Below are 19,825 nucleotides of genomic sequence, written 5' to 3'. Positions count from 1 at the left end.
CTTGGCATAGTGTGCTAATGGGTGAGATGTTTTAGCCAACTTCATGCTGCTGAAAAAGTTCTATTTAGGTCTTGATTTGATTGAACAGGGCTGGCAGTAATCAGGCCTAGGTGGGTCTAGTCCAGCTAAATCCCATTATGAATGCAGTTTCATAGATTTGGGGATTTAGTAACTAAGGGGGCAAATACTTTTTCATACAGGCCCAGTAGTATTGGATAACTTTATCATTTAAAAACTGTATTTTGTGTTTATTCAGATTGCCTTTGTTTTATGTTAGATTTTGTTAGAATTTTTGAAGCAATTTAGTATGAGATATAAAAAATTAAAAAAAAAGATATCAGGATGTGGGCAAATAATTTTTCACAGCACTGTATAATAGTGCAACCTTATGGCCAATAATCACAACATTTTACACCTTTCAACTTGAATTTCATTATGATCAGCAATTCACAATTTAAATTTGATTTGCAACAACAAAGACATTTCCTAGGATGAAAAGTGACCACTTGATTCCAGAGCATTTGTGGTAGCCCATACATCTAAATGATAAATAGTAAATTTACTTATAGTGGAAATGTACTAATTATAGAGGAAATCTTTGCAACACCTAGTTGAAAAAAAAAAAACCCTCACTTTTAAGCTGATGCTGTGTGAAAACCTGAAATCAATCTTTATCTAAAAGTCTCTTTGATTGCAACATTTGTTTGGTTTCATTTTGTAAAACTTAAGCTTTAACCCAACAACTTACAAAACAAATGTTGGTAAATAAGTTACAGAAGATTACATTTTGGCCTGTTTAGTAAGATTTGTTGAATACACCCTTCTAATTATAAATGTAATCATTTAGCCATACTCAATCAAAAGACTTGCATATAAACATATTTAAAAACAAATGTATTTTTATTTATTGGGAACATAGCCTGCAGGATGACAGATTTTTCACCAGAAAATGCAGTGTTGTGAAAAATATTGGTACGGATGTATTCATCTCCCGAAAGGTGTCAGGAGTTTTTCAGGGAAATAAACTTTTTCACATCCAATGACAGAATTTAATGCCACAGCAGTACATTTTAGACGTGTGGGCCATTAGTTTGAGCTCATGACAACATTATCCTCTAGGAGACCACAAGCAAACCCCTAAGCAGTTTAATCAAGATAAGAATGGTATATGAAAAGAAACACATCAATAATCAGCCTATTGTTACTTTTTTTTAAGTATGAAAATGACTGATGAATGAATGATCAGATGACTTGAGGGAAATACTTCATCCCCAAATGAAAATTCTGTCATCATTTGCTCACCCTCAAAACAGTGTTACTTATTTTCTTCAGTGGAATACAAAAGGTCAATAGCCTGGTAATCTATGTTACTCTATATTCTCGATACAAGCTGTATATTCCAAACTTCTAAAGTCATAAAACATTTTTGTTGTTTTTTGCAAGGAAGAGATCTTCCGCTTTCCCTGAAAACCTTTGCCAAAGCTCTGAAATAGACAACAAAAACTTGTGGCAAACAGCACTGGTTCTCGCATGTCTCGTGAATGTCATTAACATCAATGGCGCCATATTTTATTAGAAAGCTGCAACGCATAAAAATTCAGCTGGTTTTTCACACAAAGCTAGTACATGGCTTCAAAAAATTTGGAATTTGGAAGTAATCTGTACTACTTATAGACATTTTTATAATTTTGCTTTTTTGTCACTGTGGAACTTAATGGACCCCATTCAATTTCATTATATGGGAAAGAGCAGACAAGATATTCTACACAAATGTATCTTTTGTGTTCCACTGAAAAAAGAAAGGTATGAATGAACGTTACATTTATATAGCGCTTTTTCGACACTACACTCAAAGCGCTTTACACAGTCAACAGGGGACTCTCCTCAACCACCACCAGTGTGCAGCATCTGGCTGGATGATGCGATGGCAGCTATAGTGCGCCAGTATGCTCACCACACACCAGCTATTGGTGGAGAGGAGAGAATAGAGTGATAGAGCCAATTAATGGATGGGGATTATTAGGAGGCCATGATTGAGAAGGGACAATGGGGGGAATTTGGCCAGGACATACATGTTTGAAACAACAGGTAAATTGAGACAACATTTTACTTAACAAAAACTAGCAAACCTCAAGACATGAAGTGAAAAAAAAGCATCATCCCATCTCTGAATTTGAAGCAGCCTTCAAATGCATACAAGTGCATTATAAGTAGTCCACATCTGTTTCCATGCTTGAACAAGCATGCATTATGAATATGAATAATGGCTGTAATTCTATATTCATATACTGTAAGCTGATGCTTTTTACAAGTCCATGCATCTGTCCATGCTTCGAAAAGTTCTGATGTAGCCTTGATCCATATATTTGTAAGTGGTGTCTCAGTTTTTCAGTGAACTGAGGAACAAAGGTTTCAAAACAGTTTTGATTAATCAGATAATATCAAATATGGAAGACACTCACATATATGGAAACACACCCTGAGAAGCAAAGTCAAAAGGTCCTTAAACAAGTTGAAAGGCAGCAGCACTAATGAATCACATTTAAGTCACATATAAAAACACAAAGGGCTTAGAGATAGGTGTGACAGCTGTGTTGTAGGATGAATGTAAACATAAGAGATTGCCTTTGGTGTGCTTCATTTTAAAATACAATTTTCATGCAAAAACTAAGAAATAGTTCACCACTCCAAAAAAACAAACAAACAACAATTGCCATTATTTACCCTCTTGTTCTTCCAAACCTATTAGTTGTTTTTTTCTTCTTCCATGGAACACAAAAGAGAAGGTACTAGAGAATATTTACGCCACTCTTTTCTATAAAATGACATTACTTAGTCTACGTAAAAATAAATAAAAAGCACAAAATAAGCACCATAAAAGTAGTCCATACGACTGTAATTAGAGCCTTCTGAAGCGATATGGTAGCTTCATGTGAGGAACAGACTGAATTTTATGTCACTATTCACTGAAAATCTTTCCCTTCACTGCAGCTCTCAAATTTAATTCTGAATTCTACATATTCAAACTGGTGTGTCTTGTTCAGTTACGACATGTGAGACTAATGATGTTTGCCGTCTATGAAGCCAAACCTGGCATGACGCAATTTTTGAATCTGAATGCAGACACAGAATGACATTGTCTTTTTTGGAGCTTGACAGACATGGTCACTATGAATTGTTAAAAAAAAAAAAAAAAAAAAAAAAAAAAAAAGTCTGTGAAGATTCAACATATTTTTTGTGTTCCACAGAAAAAACAATCATACAGATTTGTAACGACATGAGGGTACGTACAGCAAAGAATGGCAGGTTGTTTTTATTACTATTCGTTTAAAAAGATTGTTCTCTTAAGTACTGTCTTTTTAAGGCAGGTCCTAAATGGCCTTTCTATATCTATGAAGTATCCTTCCTGTATGTGACAGAATCATATAAAAAAAGTGATACGAGCATGTAGCTGAAAGGATTTCATTTCAGCGACACTTCCATTAACAGATTTAATTAAAAGTAGAGGCATTTCCACCTCTTCCATCCAAAAGACAGCTGAATAACAACACAGCAAAGATCTGACCACAGCACAAGATGTGTTAAGGCATAAGGTGTTGTTAAGGTTCCTGCAGATGTTGTACAAGACTGATATGCCTAGGTAAGACTGGTTCAAATCATGTTAAGGCTGAGATCCTGAGAAATGTTTCTTTGGGTTAAGAACAGACTTTCTGGCCTCCTCAGGTAAAAGCGAAGGATCGGTCAAGATGGAGGTGCTGGTACAGAGCTGCCGTAATGTCCTGAGTACCACTGTTAAGATGAAAGAGAAAAAAAACAGTGAACAACATAATACACAGATACAAATAGTAAACCTTGAGAATGTGTCACAGAAAAGTTAGAACAAAATTATAGCATGGTTTATGCGTGTTTAACCCAACAAGCATGCTTCTATTTACATTCCATATTCCTATGATCATACAGACCCATGGTACTCAACAGGCGGCCCCCAGGCTGCATCCGGCACGCAAACCATCTTTTTATGGCCCGTGAGATGTTATCACAAAAAGACTGAATGTGTGTGAATTTTGAGGTGTCCATTTTCTAGAGCCTTTACGGTAATTCTCAATATTGATTAACTGCTGAACCGCTATCCACCTTATTTTGCAACGCGGAAGTAAACAGCAGCTACATTTCCGGTGAATGTGACAAAGCTCAGCTGGCACTAACCGCAGTGTAAATAAATAGAAGGATAATAATAATACCAGAATTTAGTGATATGAGCTTATAAACTATCACACAACCACAGGATGTAAAGCAGAATTATGTGCCTATGTTGGATAATTTTCTAACATCAGTATTTATAGTAAAATAAATAAATCATTCAATTGTTGCTGTGTGTTGTTGTATTGAAGAGACGGTAATAAAATTTGCTTCTTTCTTTACTGAGATCATGATGCAGTCTTTCTTGTCTCCATAACCTTATTCACACTGGGCTCTGATCCCGGGATATTGGTGGGATCAATGCCGGGGAGCCTTTTGTGTGAACGAAAGTCGGTGCCGGAATGCCCGAAAATTTGATCAAGGATCAGACCCTAGTAACATTGCCGGGATCAATCCCGGGACGTGTCTGTGTAAACAAAAGCAGAACTGATAACGTGAAGGGTGTGTCGTAGTGATGACGTATTTATCATGCGAAGGAGAACGTTTGTGTGCAGAATAAAGATTCAACAAATTTTCACTGTACCATCATTTAAAAAAAAAAAAAAACATACGGCTGTCATAAACCTTTGACATTTTTTTTTGTTGTTCACAGCATCGTGTGACTTTTTTTAATACACAAGAAATTACCATTTCCATTGTAAACATTAGTTAAATTAAAAAAAGCAAATCGACTACATTTACAGCTTCACCAACCTGCCGTGATAAAATAAATTAATTTTTCATTCAGAGCGAAGCACACGGAGTGTCAGAACTTTATTTCCCCCTCATATATGGTGCGGTTGAAGTCCGCGATGTAGGAATACTTTGGGTATTTAAAAATAATGATGGTTACCCAGTTTGTAAATTGTGATGGAAAAAAATGCCATCTCATGCAGGGCACACCAAACCTAAAGTAGGGGAGAGCTGTGGCTTTGTTGTGTATTCATTGACAAGTGTCAAAATTACTGCTATATTATAGCTACATGACAAAATTAATAAATTAATTTTACTGACATAACATTTTAGTTTATTTTCTATTTATTTTAATTAGATCAGATACAGCTGTTAGAGGGGGATTTTACGCTGTAATATGGTCATGTTACAATTTGCCCTGCACGTTGTAAAATTTCACTTTCCTTTTTCCAGGTAGATTGCGAAAAAAGTACATGCTGTATTCATAAAACTGTATTTGTACCAGACATGTGTAAAATTAATGTGAAAAAAGAAAAATACTTTGAACCCCAAGCGAAATTTACACAAACTTAAGAAAGCCAAAAAGTGATAGTTTGTGCTCCGCTCTCCCCTACAACCTCCGGGAACATCATTCCACAGAATTTGTGAAGATGAATGTAGGTTAAGTGAAAATATGGTAGGTAGGCTAAAGACCCCCTAACATAAGAAACACAGATACAGTACACTTTAACCATTTTGTAATGACTCAATATAGCTTTTTATGTCACCACAGCGCTTGCAACCTTATGACAGGCCAACTGTTTGTTCATACATTTATTTTCTTAACCCTATAAAGGGCAACATAACGATACAGAAAATCTATTTATTGCTATTTTCCAACATATTAGGTTCCAAATTATGCATTTCTGTTTTTCTCTAAAAACTGCTTTTATTTTCATTTTACAGCTTGTAGAAATCATGATCGAAAAGATTACATTTGCCTCAATGCTTAATCGCAGCACAACAGTTAGCATACAATGTGTATATTACTAATATGTTTTATTTGTAAAGTTTAAAAAGTGCTTAAAGCATACAGAAAAAATTGGCAGTACTAGTCAAAAAATAAATAAATAAATAAATAAAAACACCAACAAATAAACAGCAAATGAATAATACATTTTGATTGTAATAAATGCTAATGCCTGAAGAAAAAAAAAAAAAATTATATTTACCTTGTCGGTGTAGTTAGTTTTCTTTATTTTTAGGAAGGTAGGCCTGTTTAGAATCAAACTAAATTACAAACACGATTACTGAATTGAATGCAGAACTTAACTGTTGCAGGGCAGTATCACTGAAAATTATTCTTTTTTTTTTTTTTTTTTATATATATACACAATATATTGCCAAAAGTATTCGCTCACCCATCCAAATAATTGAATTCAGGTGTTCCAATCACTTCCATGGCCACAGGTGTATAAAATGAAGCACCTAGGCATGCAGACTGCTTCTACAAACATTTGTGAAAGAATGGGCCGCTCTCAGGAGCTCGGTGAATTCCAGCGTGGTACTGTGATAGGATGCCACCCGTGCAACAAGTCCAGTTGTGAAATTTCCTCGCTACTAAATATTCCACAGTCAACTGTCAGTGGTATTATAACAAAGTGGAAGTGATTGGGAATGACAGCAACTCAGCAACGAAGCGGTAGGCCACATAAAATGACAGAGCGGGGTCAGCGGATGCTGAGGCGCATAGTGCGCAGAGGTCGCCAACTTTCTGCAGAGTCAATCGCTACAGACCTCCAAAGTTCATGTGGCCTTCAGATTAGCTCAAGAACAGTGCGTAGAGAGCTTCATGGAATGGGTTTCCATGGCCGAGCAGCTGCAACCAAGCCATACATCACCAAGTGCAATGCAAAATGTCGGATGCAGTGGTGTAAAGCACGCCGCCACTGGACTCTAGAACAGTGGAGACGCGTTCTCTGGAGTGACGAATCACGCTTCTCCATCTGGCAATCTGATGGATGAGTCTGGGTTTAGCGGTTGCCAGGAGAACGGTACTTGTCTGACTGCATTGCGCCAACTGTGAAGTTTATTATGGTGTGGGGTTGTTTTTCAGGAGCTGGGCTTGGCCCCTTAGTTCCAGTGAAAGGTACTTTGAATGCTTCAGCATACCAAGAGATTTTGGACAATTCCATGCTCCCAACTTTGTGGGAACAGTTTGGGGATGGCCCCTTCCTGTTCCAACACGACTGCGCACCAGTGCACAAAGCAAGGTCCATAAAGACATGGATGAGCGAGTTTGGTGTGGAAGAACTTGACTGGCCTGCACAGAGTCCTGACCTCAACCCGACAGAGCACCTGTGGGATGAATTAGAGCGAAGACTGCGAGCCAGGCCTTCTCGTCCAACATCAGTGTCTGACCTCACAAATGCGCTTCTGGAAGAATGGTCAAAAATTCCCATAAACACACTCCTATACCTTGTGGAAAGCCTTCCCAGAAGAGTTGAAGCTGTTATAGCTGCAAAGGGTAGGCCGATGTCATATTAAACCCTATGGATTAAGAATGGGATGTCACTTAAGTTCATATGCGTCTAAAGGCAGATGAGCGAATACTTTTGGCAATATAGTGTATATTTTTTAAATAATATTCCTAATTTTTTTAAATAATATTTAATATTAATAATATTGCAATGCACAGTGACTTTTTTTTTTTTTTTTTTTTTAGACAGTTATCACTTTCACTTTCAATCTTTATTGTTCTTTGGAGGCATTTCAGTTGGTAGACAGCAGCCAATAACACAAAAACAATTAACATCAAACAAAACAAAAATGATCTTATAAGCGATTTATAAAAGTAGAACTATCTGCCGGAATAAAATTAATAAAATTGGTTGTCATGCAAATAGACAAAAAAAAACTCACCATCTGTGCAGACGATTAAATTAACTGTCAGTTTAGTTTTACCGTACGCAAATTATTTGTTTACAAGAGGATGAAAGAGCGGGCTTCTCGAGAGAAAATATGCAGTTATCAGTAAACTCAAGACGCTGAACATTAGATGTCACACCGTGATGTCGCTTGAATTTTCAGGATTATCCCAGGATGTGTGTGAATACCAGCACAGATTACGGGAAACCACTTGAAGTGTGAATGAACAAATTTTGCAGTTCCAGAACAGGTAACAGGTAATTACCCCCGGTATTAATCCTGTTCTGGGACTGCAAAATTTGTGTGTGAAAGGGGCTCATGTAAACCTCCATTCATATGTACCTGCATAACCATAATGGCATGATGATGCCTTTATTTATTTCCAAAGGTGATGTTTCTGAGTGACAACATCTGCCACTGCTAACTGTAGAACGATCCAATTGTATTACAAAACCATATCAGAACTAGAATCTAGTATATGAATATTGTGAACACTGACAACTTACTAGGTCTAAGCACTGGAAGGGCACAGTAACGATCTAGCCACTGCATTGTGGTCTCACACAGCTCTGTGAGGTTGGTGGTAGATACAGTTCCGTTGAATGACTCAAACAAGGGTTGAATAATAACACTGAACTGAGACAGTAGTATTAAAGAAAATTATATTGTTTAGTGGAAAAGGCTGTATTTATGTCTTTAAGGATCATATGAAGAAAAAATATTTTATATTCACAGTAGTCACATTATACTTGCAGTTATTTACTTAGTTACTTAACCAGTGATGAAGCTGATAATAATGTTGACTATATCAATTTCAGACATGTTTTAAGGATACAATCCAGAATTTCCAGTTCTGTAGAGTTCTGTTTTTCACATAGTCCTCAAATTTCTCTCTCATGTGGTCAAAGCGATGGCTTGTGATGGGCACCCCCGTGGCAGGAAGCTGCTCCTGACATAAGCTGCAATAAATAGTAGAGGTCCATGTAAAGCTTTTCAGTTCTGTTTTCAGTCCATACCAATCCAAATGCAAAAATGTTTCCCCCCAGTTACTTCATGAATGGATCTTTCTTTTTCTAAATTGTATCTTTTCGAAATAAATAACAACCAACTTTTCATTTTTGTCTTGCAATTTGCCACTTCTTTGCAAATCCACTACAAATAACATATATAAAATACCAGCGTCTTTTACCACTGAGCTACCCAGGCGCCCGTAAAATATTAAAATGTTATAATATAATAAAAAGAGAGTCTGGAAAATATAACTACTTGGTATATAAATTGAAGAACATATTTATTCTGCCCACTGTAATGCTAGATGTATTATCCTGAAGAAAAATTCAATTCAACTGAAATTTATTTACAGTCTTTAGAAAGAATATATATATATATATATATATATATATATATATATATATATATATTTTTTTTTTTTTTTTGCTCTTCATTTTTTCACAGACCCCCTAGCACCTGGAGTCCCCGGACCCCAGTTTGAAAACCAATGCCCTAAAGTCTGCTATACACTGTATGATTTTTACAGTCCTTTAGAATTGTTGCTTGTCAGACTGTATGATATGAACGCATTGATATCATCATGGCACACTGTGCGACATTATGACAGACTGTACAATACACATCGTATCTGACTGTGGTCCCAGTTGTCCCGATCAATGAACGTGACTCACGTTATGGGAGCGTTGCGTTATAGAAGTGAAACAGCAAGATTTGTCTGACCCGGAGAAGCATTTTTTTTTCTGAAAGTCAGGACATCAGCATTTCAATTGCTCCAATACCACTCCATCACGAGCATAGGCTAACACATAAAAAGATGGATTTTGTCAAATAGGGCTATAAGACATCCTGATCACAAATGCAAAAAACGACAGATGTTGAGAATGAACGTGAGTGTAGGAGGTAGCCTACAGTAATAATGAGCTACCACAAGCAAATATTAATTGTGGAAATAAAAAGACTTGTGGCCCGAAAAATGACAAACTTCTCCGTTCACATTGGGGAAAATAAAAAAGGTGGGTTATAGTACGTCTTTCTCCTCTTTTAGGTTAGTAAACTATCGGCCACGCAAAATTTAGAAAATTCATATAGGCTGTTAATACATCGCGCTTGCAAATTCCCTATGGATAATGCACAAAAACAACATAGATTTCTATAATTGTTCCCAACTGTATCTGCTGATTTGGATTAAAACATCCCATAAATACTTACCAATATAAATTGTTCAAACTTTGTTTTTTTTATAAAATTGGAGTGGTGTGAATCTTAAAAGAAGTTTACAGATGTTTAAAGTAAATTGATTAAAAGTAAAATAGTAATTAAAATAAAGTTGTAAAGAAATAAATGTGAGAAAATGTAATCATTTATTTATTTTCGTTTTGTAAGCTCTGTATTTATTTAATTCAGGGAATAATACACTTTTCTCCAAGTATTTTCTGCTTATTTATAAAAAAATTTTTTATATAAAACATTTAAAAAGCAGAGTGATAACTAGGCACAAATGTTGCTATGGTGGTGCAAATGCGGAGCAGGTTTCTTTCCAAGTGAATTGGGGTATGAGAGAGGAGCGGAATATCTCATCTGGCCGTCTTAATAGCAGTCACACTAGACAGCTGCGATGCTAAATTTCTGACACTGCCAGAACTTCGGAGGCTAAAGATCATCGCAAAGGCTATTAATCGGCCGTTGGTGAACATGTCACACTGAACGTTGTAAGATTGCAGATTTTGCCTACGACGACAGAAATCCTTTAGGATTCCCGAAATTTGTCTCAGACGGCAGAATCGTGGCCAAAATCGTACAATGTGCACCAGACTTAAGCATACGAGCAAAAGCAATTGTATTTTATAAATGTAGAAGTACCTCATACTTGCATGCCAATCTAGCTCTTTGCAGTAATCTTTCGGTTGTGTTTTTAGTTATGAGTTGATGGGGAAGCTAAACACATTATTATTAAATATATAATTAAATATAATTTCTGTAGTCACAATTTAGAAACATTTAAAAAGGAAGAAATGGAGATAAAAGGGTAATTATCCATTCATGGGTAATGAAAGTTTCAAACCATTTTTTTTATTTTCGCATTTGGATTGGTATGGTCTGAAAACAGAAATTATATTACACAGACCAGTTGACATCTTCAGCAGTTCACTTACATGACTATGTATCTCTACAGAAACAGCCCGACTATGAAGCAGTGATCTGATCTTGAGCATTAAATGGTCTCGCAATTACTTAGGAATAAAAAACTTTTCATAACAAAAATGAATGTAAACAAAACTACAATCGTATTAGCGAGCACATTTGTAAAAAACATTCTTCCACACAACCCAATCCCCAAACTAAAAACAGCTCTATAAGTTAAATATTTATTTGTATAAAATTACTTAATTACAATGCACCCACTTTATAGATGTGTTAAGCTCCTCAATCTCCTCTCTCAGTCTCTTGGTCTCTTCCTGCATCTGTTGTCTCTCTAGCTGCAGTTTGCCAATGTAATCAACGGTCTTCTGGAGTGTTGAAGCATTACTAATCTGGAAACCCAATAAAATCTTAAGGTAAATCACTAATGTACAATGCTATATAAGCGCCACATTTAAAGGGGTCAGGTCATGAGGAATAAATTTTTCCTTGATATTTTGACACAAGAGGTCATTCTACTATAAAAACATACTGTACATTTCAGAACATAAAACTTAATCCCAAATGCAATACAAGCTTTTTTTTTTTTTTTAAAACAAGCTGCAAAAATGTCACTAGGGGGCCCATTAATTCATGACCGCCTCTACATCAACCTACTTTACATCATCACACCCTTGGCCACGCCCACTGGTGCTTCAGTTTTAAAACTGAGAGAGAGAGCAGGACAGACAGGCCTAGTGTGGCCTCACTATTCCTGAACACCAAAGGGGCCCATCTGGACTATTTTGAATTATGTTTGTATATAAACAGGCACTAGACAGACATCTTTGTCCATTGTCATGTATCTCAGGCAGATTTTAAAAGACACAGTGTCAAGTTACAACTCTGAAAATGAGAAGCCATTTGGTTTCATTCAGCTGCTGTGCCTTTTGTTGTTTTGAGAACAAACGCCTCATGGATGCATTCTCGTGCCTATCTGCACTATTTTTAATTGTTGGTGTATGTAAACATACACTAGATGGATGTCTTTGACCGTCTTGATGTGTTTCCTCCAATATGCATTTCAGTGCAGGATGATACTGGAATCTAGATGTGTGTGCGTCTAGTTCACACCGTGCTTTGGACTATGTATGTGCATCATGTGGATGTGTCTTCAGCGTATTTCAGCGTGGACTGCATGTTTTTTCGGCTCATATCAGCATGGGTTGTATGTTTTTTGGGCTCACATCAGCGTGGATTGCAGTCATAAAATAATTCAAGCTTTGCAAAGAAACTGTTATTGAAGGATGGGGCAGTTAAAAAAACTTGGACCCAATCGCATAACAGTAAGTAAACGGTTCTATTCATGAATATTTCAAATGTCATGACTTTTTGATATTTTATGGTGCTGACACCTTGCCTACACAGTGCGTGTCCACTGCCATGACGCAACGTGATCGCTAGATGGTGTCTATACTGGGCGTGTCCACAAGAACTTTCTAAACCATTTATTTGTGTTGTTGGGAGTAGTAGTGCCAGCGTGTGCAGTGCAAAATAGAATGGGACACCCGTTTACTGTCGGCGCATCGCAACGAATCTTCCATGGTAGACAGCATCATTGATTATGATGGGCTCTATTTTAACGTGGCGCGCCTCTCGCGTCCGGTGTAGACAGGGTGTGAATGTTAACAATTGTGCTTGAGATGAACAGTTTAATATATTCGGATGCAATGCACTGGATATGCATTATGTGTAACCCCTGAAATTTAGTTTTATAATGTTGTGGAGCTTGTTCATTCTCTTCAGATTGAGTTTAAGAAATGGCTGAATTTGAAGGCTGCATGATGTTAGCCAATCAGAACAGTGATAATTTTTAAGGAAGTTTTAAGGAGGCGCTTAGGCCAAAACCGAGCGTTTCAGACAGAGGGCCATAGACATTGTGGAAAATGATCATATATTACTAAATTATGACTGTTTTGGTGAAAAGAAAAACTGTTACTAACATTATCAGTGGACCTCAGGGAAGAAAATAAAACTATTAAAAAAAAGACCATTTCATGACCCCTTTAAAGCTGAAGTGTGTAATTGTTTGATGCTTTTTTCAACTACCACAAATGTATATGCATATTTTTATATGCATATTTCACAAATAAACATATCATACGTTAAAATGTAAACTACATATTTTGTATTATGAAGAGTAGCAAGTGGTAGTAAAAGATGAATACAGCTTTACATTTGATTGAGACTTGAGAGTCGGCACAAGACTGCACAGCGTCTTAAAGCAAACATTGATGGTGAATCGCCTCTTCTGCTCAGCAGATATGTGATTCACTCTGCGACTCTGTGAAACACAAATATATGACACAAATTTACAATTAATGATATATCGACCAGGCTGATAAATCGGACGATATTTAGACTTTTTAACATTATTGGAAATGGCTAATAACCATGCCTTGTTGTACGATTACCAAAAGTGTAAAATGAATGATTCATATATCAGATAATATGCAGAATATATCTGCATTATATCAGCCATCATCATGTCTTTTTGTACCCATGAATAAAAAAAAATAAATAAAAAAAAGTTTGCATTTGTAGTCTGCCTCAAAAATACTTTTGAATAATTTTTCGAAATACATTTGAAACTCTAATATGTGTTTACATATACACTGCCTGGCCAAAAAAAGTTGCTGTTTGGATTTAAATAAGCAGATACTTAAGAGCCTATGATTGGATCATTATTGCAGTGATTAATATGTTTCAGCTGGCAACAATTCTTTTAACCCTAACTGATGCAGTGTGTAGCTTCTCATTTCTTAAACCATGTTGGAAGACGTATCCCGTGGTCATGGAAAACATGTTACTGTGTTTCAGAAGGAGCAAATTATTGGCCTGCATCAAGCTAAGAAAACAACTAAGGAGATTACTGAAATAACTGGAATTGGGTTAAGAACTGTCCAACACATTATTAAAACCTGGAAGGATAGTGGTTAACTGTCAGCTTCACGGAAGAAATGTGTTCAGAAAACAAATCTTGAATGATTGTGATCGGAGATCACTAAAACACGAAGTCACAAAAAAAGACAGTAGAACTCACAGCTATGTTTAATAGTGAAAGTAAGAGCATTTCCACATGCATAATGTGACGAGAACTTACAGGATTGGGACTGAACAGCTGTGTGCCCACAAGAAGGTCACTTGTTAGTGAGGCTAATCATAAAAGACAACAACAATTTGCTATGGAGCATAAATATTGGACTGTGGAGCAATGGAAAAAGGTAATGTGGTCTAAGGAGTCCAAATTTACCCTATTCCAAAGTGATGGTGCGTCAGGGCAAGAAGTGAAGTGCATGAGGCGATGCACCCGTCATGCATTGTGCCCACTGTACAAGCCTCTGGAGGCAGTGTTATGATCTGGGGTTGTTTCAATTGGTCAGGTCTAGGCTCAGCAACTTTATGCGGCAATAAAATGAAGTCAGCTGACAACCTGAATGTACTGAATGACCAGGTTATCCCATCAGTGGATTTTTTCTTCCCCGACGGCATGGGCATATTCAAGGACGACAATGCCAAGATTTATTGGGCTCAAATTGTGAAAGAGTGGTTCAGGGACCATGAGGAATCATTTCAACACAGGAACTGGCCACCACAGCGTCCTGATCTTAACCCCATTGAAAATCTTTGGAATGCGCTGGAGAAGACTTTATGGAGTGGTTCAACTCTTCTGTCATAAGTACAAGATCTCGGCCAAAAATGTATGCAACTCTAGACAGAAATAAATGTTGTGACGTTGTATAAGGTTGTCGAAACAATGCCACGAGGAATGCGCACCGTAATCAAAGCTAAAGGCGGTCCAAATAAATATTAGAGTATGCAAATTTTTTTGGGCCAGGCAGTGTAGTTGTGTTATAGTCTTTACTTGTGGCAGTATCCACATAAATCAATAGCATATACAGCATTTGAAAAGTATGATATCTCTGTACAAACTGATTAGATGGCGGCAACTAGTTTACAACTGGTACACCCATAATAGTGTGAGATATCATCAGCTGTACCTGACTGGCTTCGTTCTTGGCCAAGCCTGTGCTGCTGCTACTCAGAGGTGACTGTGGGCTTGGCACCTGTTCTGATCCTAATGGTGACCCTTGACCAGAGACTCGTCGTTCATCATGTGCTAAAAAAAAAGGAAAAAACAAGGCTTGCTTTGAATCATACATTCAATGAAACAAATTAAATCCTAAATGTAAGGGATAGTGTACAGTCAGCTGGTCTTTATCAAAGAATAAACCCTGATCAGGACAAGTCGTGTCATCCTGAAGTGTGATACAAGGGTAATTTTTTCGATAATGACTAGCTGATTGTACATTATTTCCACTTATTACGCGACTTCGTACAAAAAATAAATTAACATCAACTATTGATTTGAGCTGAAATTATATTATGTAATAAGAAAATACCATAGAGAAATAGATGAAAATGGTTAACGGAAAACGGTTGCCTATACAAAAATATTTGATCGCAGAATGCCACAATTGACCAATCAGAATCAATCAGCACAAACCAACTGTTTTGAATCTGACCTGTACTTGATGACTGTGCCGATGTCTTGTTGGATAAAGTTGTAGAGGTTTCTTCCTTGGGCACGGTTAGCTGAGGAGACTTCTGTGTTTGAGGAAGAATGTGAAAACCAGCAGATCCCTGCAACAGTTTGAAAATTTCACAAATTAAGATTTTTTTAAATAAGAACTGGTTTATTTGTAGCATTATGAAAAGGGACAGTTTGCCCAAATAATTTGTCAACATTTGCTCACTATGTCACTCCATATCTTTATGACTTTCTCTCATAGATCTCAAAAGGAAAAGTGAAGCAGGGTGTTCCATTCTATATAATTCAAGTGAATGGTGATAAGAGTCTTTGAAGCTCCAAAAATGAACCATTAAACTGTATAACCATAACAGTATCCTATAGCTTAGTGTATGGACAGACAGCCATTATTCACTGAAAATCCTGCCCTCTGTTGTAGCTCTCAAATCATATTCATGCAGTTGACTTACATTTCTTAAAAATCTGTTACTCACACAAAGCTGTCGTATGGATACAGCAGAATTGGAAAACAGTGCACAGGTTGTATGTATAGGCTTGGGATCGATGCCCTTTTGACACATCGATAATTGTAAAATTTTCCAGATGATTACTGATATATATCAGGATTTTTTCAGATATAAATAGGGCTGCTCATTACACAGTAGTCTTTGTCTTTTCAAACATATTTCTCAACACAACTTTGGTAAAGCGTGAGCAACAGGGTAAATTAAAGGGAGTTGCACACCAGACATGTCTGATGACGGCATGACGCGCTCTAAAATTATAAACAATTATTTATTTTCTAGAAAGGTATGCACACACCGCCAATGCTCAGCGTCAATATTCTGAAGTGCCACGGAGTGTAACTTGCATAATTTTCCATTAAATTCAACCTCAAATCATTATCAAAGGTATCTTTCATAAAGCCTACACAATGTATTTTCAGTAAAAAACAAAAAACAAAAAAAAAAACAAGTATTTTCGGGGTATGACAGCTTGAATGAAAGACCTATTCAAGGCTACATACAGAGAAATTGCATAATAAATGTCGCCATTTCTAATCGTTCAGTTTGCGCAGTTACACAAGCTTCACTAACCTGCAAACTCATCCATGTCACTTTCTTCTTTCTTGAAGTACAAAAACCTTTGTAACTTTGGACTGCCATCTGCGCCGCATCAGCTTGTCCTGTGTGTGTGTACTTGTGTGTGATCGTGACCGGCTTCAGTAAATGGTATATCGCCCTCTTGTGGTCTCCCAAAGCTATTATACCAGACTGTTAAACAGAGGCCAATTGAGTGAATTGGAAAGCATGATAATTGGGCTTCTAAATTAAATGTCGGTTAATTTTTATATATCGATGCCTTAAAAATATATTGATAAAATAACGTGCCGATCAATAATAAATATTTTATGACATCCCTAGTATGTACTAACTTTATGGTGCTTTCCGTCATTTTTGGAGCTTGACAGCCCCTGGTCACCATTCACCTTCAATGTATGCAAAAGAGCAGGGTCAGCATTCTCCTTTTGTGTATCATGGAAGAAAGAAAATACAGGTTTGGAATAACATGAAGGTGAGTAAATGATGACAACTGTCATTTCTGAGTGAACTATCACTTCAACAAAAATGATTTCATAATGGGGTCAAAACGTTAAGCAAATACATTTGGTATGAGAGAACTAATAAGAATCTGCCAAAGGTACAGGCATCTATGCAATATGGAGTTACATCAATCATTATGCAGTATATAAATTACTCCAGTACATTGAATAATAAACACTGTGTTGGCTTGGGGCCAAAAGGCATTATTAATTACATTTTTTCTACTGAAAACATTTTAGGACAAGAAGGAGGAAAGCTTACACCAGGAATACTGGAGGAGGCAATGACCACACCAGTGGTGGGGACAACATCAGTGTTGAGAGGGGACGGAGTAACAATGACAGCTCTGGTAGGACCTGGTAATGGAGTTATGATTTGAACAAGATCAGCATTGAAAAATTCTGCCTATTTCAAGACTATTCACTCCAGACCAAACAGCATTTTAAAAAGAAAAACAAAAAATATATTAGTTGTCTTGTAAAATAGCAATCAATTAATTTTCTATATTTCATGTTCTGTCCCTTTTTTTTTTTAGATTAACATTTTTATTAATTTTTCTAAATAAAGAAAAAATACAATGATTCAACTTTAACTCCCACTACTTCCTCTCCCCAATCAAGAACCCCACCCGACCCCAAACGAACATCCCAGTGGTCTTACATAAGTACATACATATACAGAGAATAAAATATATATATATATATATATATATATACACACACACACACACACACACACATATAATAAACATACTCTCAACTATACATCTCTCTCCACAGCCCAACTGCGAGAGCCCCCCAAAAACATCAAATATCTACCCCATTTCCCAATAAAAGAATCCAATATCCCCAGCTTCTACATGTTACCTCTTCGAAGGCTGCCACCCTTCCCATCTCCTCGCACCACTCCCGAATTGAGGGTGCTCCCACCGACTTCCAACCCCTTAAAACAATCTGCCTGCCTATCATCGCACTGGTGAGGACCCAATTGTTTATGTATTCGTCACCTACGTCGATGACCGCCCCATCACCCAAAACACAGAGTCTGGGGCAAAACGAAATCCGAATGCCCAACACGTCACACAGAACACTCTGTACCTTCAACCAAAATTCCTGAATCTCAGCGCACCACCAAAAAACATGGGCCATGTCTCCATCCTCTGATTGGCATCGCCAGCAGGTGGGTGTGTCTTTAAGACCAAGCCTGTACAATTTAGAGGGGGTCCAATAGAACCGATGTAAAATCTTGAATTGTATAAGGCGCACCCTTGCATCTCTCGATGCAGTTTTTAAAATCATCCTCCTTTCTTATTGCGGCTGCTAATGGTTCCAGGGCAAGACAGAACAATAATGGGGAAAGAGGGCAACCCTGATGGGTGCCCCTATCCAGAGTAAAATAATCTGAAATTAATCCATTTGTTTGTACCGCTGCTACAGGGTGTCTATAAAGTAACTGTATCCAACCAATAAACGTACTCCCGAACCCAGACATTTCCAAAATCTTAAAAAGATAATCCCATTCTACCATATCAAACGCCTTTTCGCCGTCAAGTGAGATGGCAGCAACCGGAGTCTGATCATTCGCCACTGACCACATGATATTGATGAAACGCCTAATATTATCAGAAGAGCCACGACCCTGAATAAACCCCACCTGATCTATATGTATAAGAGATGTCATAACTTTACTTAATCGGTTAGCCAAAATTTTTACATCTAACTGGATCAGGGAAATTGGACAGTAAATTTACACTCGCTTGGATCTTTGTCATTTCTATGAATCAGACTAATCCGGGCTTGTGTCATGGTTGGCGGAAGCTTTCCATTCTTTAATGATTCAGTATAAACTTCTAACAAAAGTGGAGCCAGTTCTGTAGCATAAGATCTAAAAAATTCAGCTGCAAAACCATCTGGCCCCGGAGACTTGCCTGTAGGTAAGGACTTAATTACCTCGTCAAGTTCCTCCAGGGTTATCTCAGAATCAAGAGAGTTTTTTTGCTCATTCGTCAGTTTAGGGAGTTCTAATGGTTCCAAAAAGTTTCTAATATCTTCATCAGTAGACGAAGACGTGGAACTACAGAGATCAAGATAGAATTCTTTAAAGGCATTATTAATATCAATGGCTGAGGTAAATATTTCACCACCAGCAGATTTCACTGAGGGGATGGTAGAAAAAGACTCTCTCTGCTTTATATATTTAGCCAAAAGCTTCCCTGCTTTGTACCCTGACTCAAAGTATAACTGTCTTGCCCTGAATAACCAAAACTCCACTTTCCGCGACAAAATAGTATTATATCTGTATTTTAATCGGGTCAATTCTCTGAGACCATCAGACGACATTCGGCACTTCAGCTCTGCCTCTGCACTTTTAATATTTCCTTCCAACTCCACAAGTTCTCCTGCTTTGGATTTTTTGATGAATGAGGCATACTGTATGATCCAACCCCTAAGAACCGCCTTAAGTGCCTCCCAAGCCACGCCCACAGAAGATACTGAGGACCAGTTGGTCTCCATATAAACATTGATTTCAGTCTTTAACATTTGTTGGAAATCAGGATTTTGTAAAAGGTTTACATTAAAGCGCCAACTATATGATTTCTTTTTCTCTGTATGTGGCAACGTCTCTAAGTTCACCAGGGCGTGATCTGAGACCAAGATATTTCCAATTGAGCAATCAACAACAGATGAAATGAGGGACTTATTATATATATATATATATATAT

At 37.1% G+C, this 19,825-nt stretch overlaps 1 protein-coding gene across 3 annotated transcripts in view; it reads right to left on the bottom strand.

Annotated features, from left to right (window-relative positions):
* Positions 1 to 881: 881 nt before the first annotated feature.
* Positions 882 to 19,825, bottom strand: part of LOC127425993 (MLX-interacting protein-like) — a 53,060-nt gene continuing 34,116 nt past the window's right edge. For 2 of the 3 annotated variants that reach the window (XM_051672406.1, XM_051672420.1), the window contains 10 exons: positions 17,365 to 17,459; positions 16,935 to 17,024; positions 16,597 to 16,773; positions 15,495 to 15,612; positions 14,970 to 15,088; positions 13,145 to 13,252; positions 11,194 to 11,321; positions 8,615 to 8,738; positions 8,286 to 8,415; positions 882 to 3,789 (listed from right to left, as the gene is read on the bottom strand). In XM_051672406.1, coding sequence (XP_051528366.1) covers positions 3,662 to 3,789; positions 8,286 to 8,415; positions 8,615 to 8,738; positions 11,194 to 11,321; positions 13,145 to 13,252; positions 14,970 to 15,088; positions 15,495 to 15,612; positions 16,597 to 16,773; positions 16,935 to 17,024; positions 17,365 to 17,459 — 1,217 coding nt within the window. In that variant the 3' untranslated portion in view covers positions 882 to 3,661. The remainder of the gene's footprint in view (positions 3,790 to 8,285; positions 8,416 to 8,614; positions 8,739 to 11,193; positions 11,322 to 13,144; positions 13,253 to 14,969; positions 15,089 to 15,494; positions 15,613 to 16,596; positions 16,774 to 16,934; positions 17,025 to 17,364; positions 17,460 to 19,825) is intronic. The other variant, XM_051672411.1, reaches the window with a different exon arrangement.

Source organism: Myxocyprinus asiaticus, chromosome 3 (genome assembly GCF_019703515.2).
Source record: "Myxocyprinus asiaticus isolate MX2 ecotype Aquarium Trade chromosome 3, UBuf_Myxa_2, whole genome shotgun sequence".
Lineage (NCBI taxonomy): Eukaryota > Metazoa > Chordata > Actinopteri > Cypriniformes > Catostomidae > Myxocyprinus > Myxocyprinus asiaticus.
The sequence above is the reverse complement of the archived record's forward strand: the minus strand, read 5'-3'. Positions and strand labels throughout refer to the sequence as shown.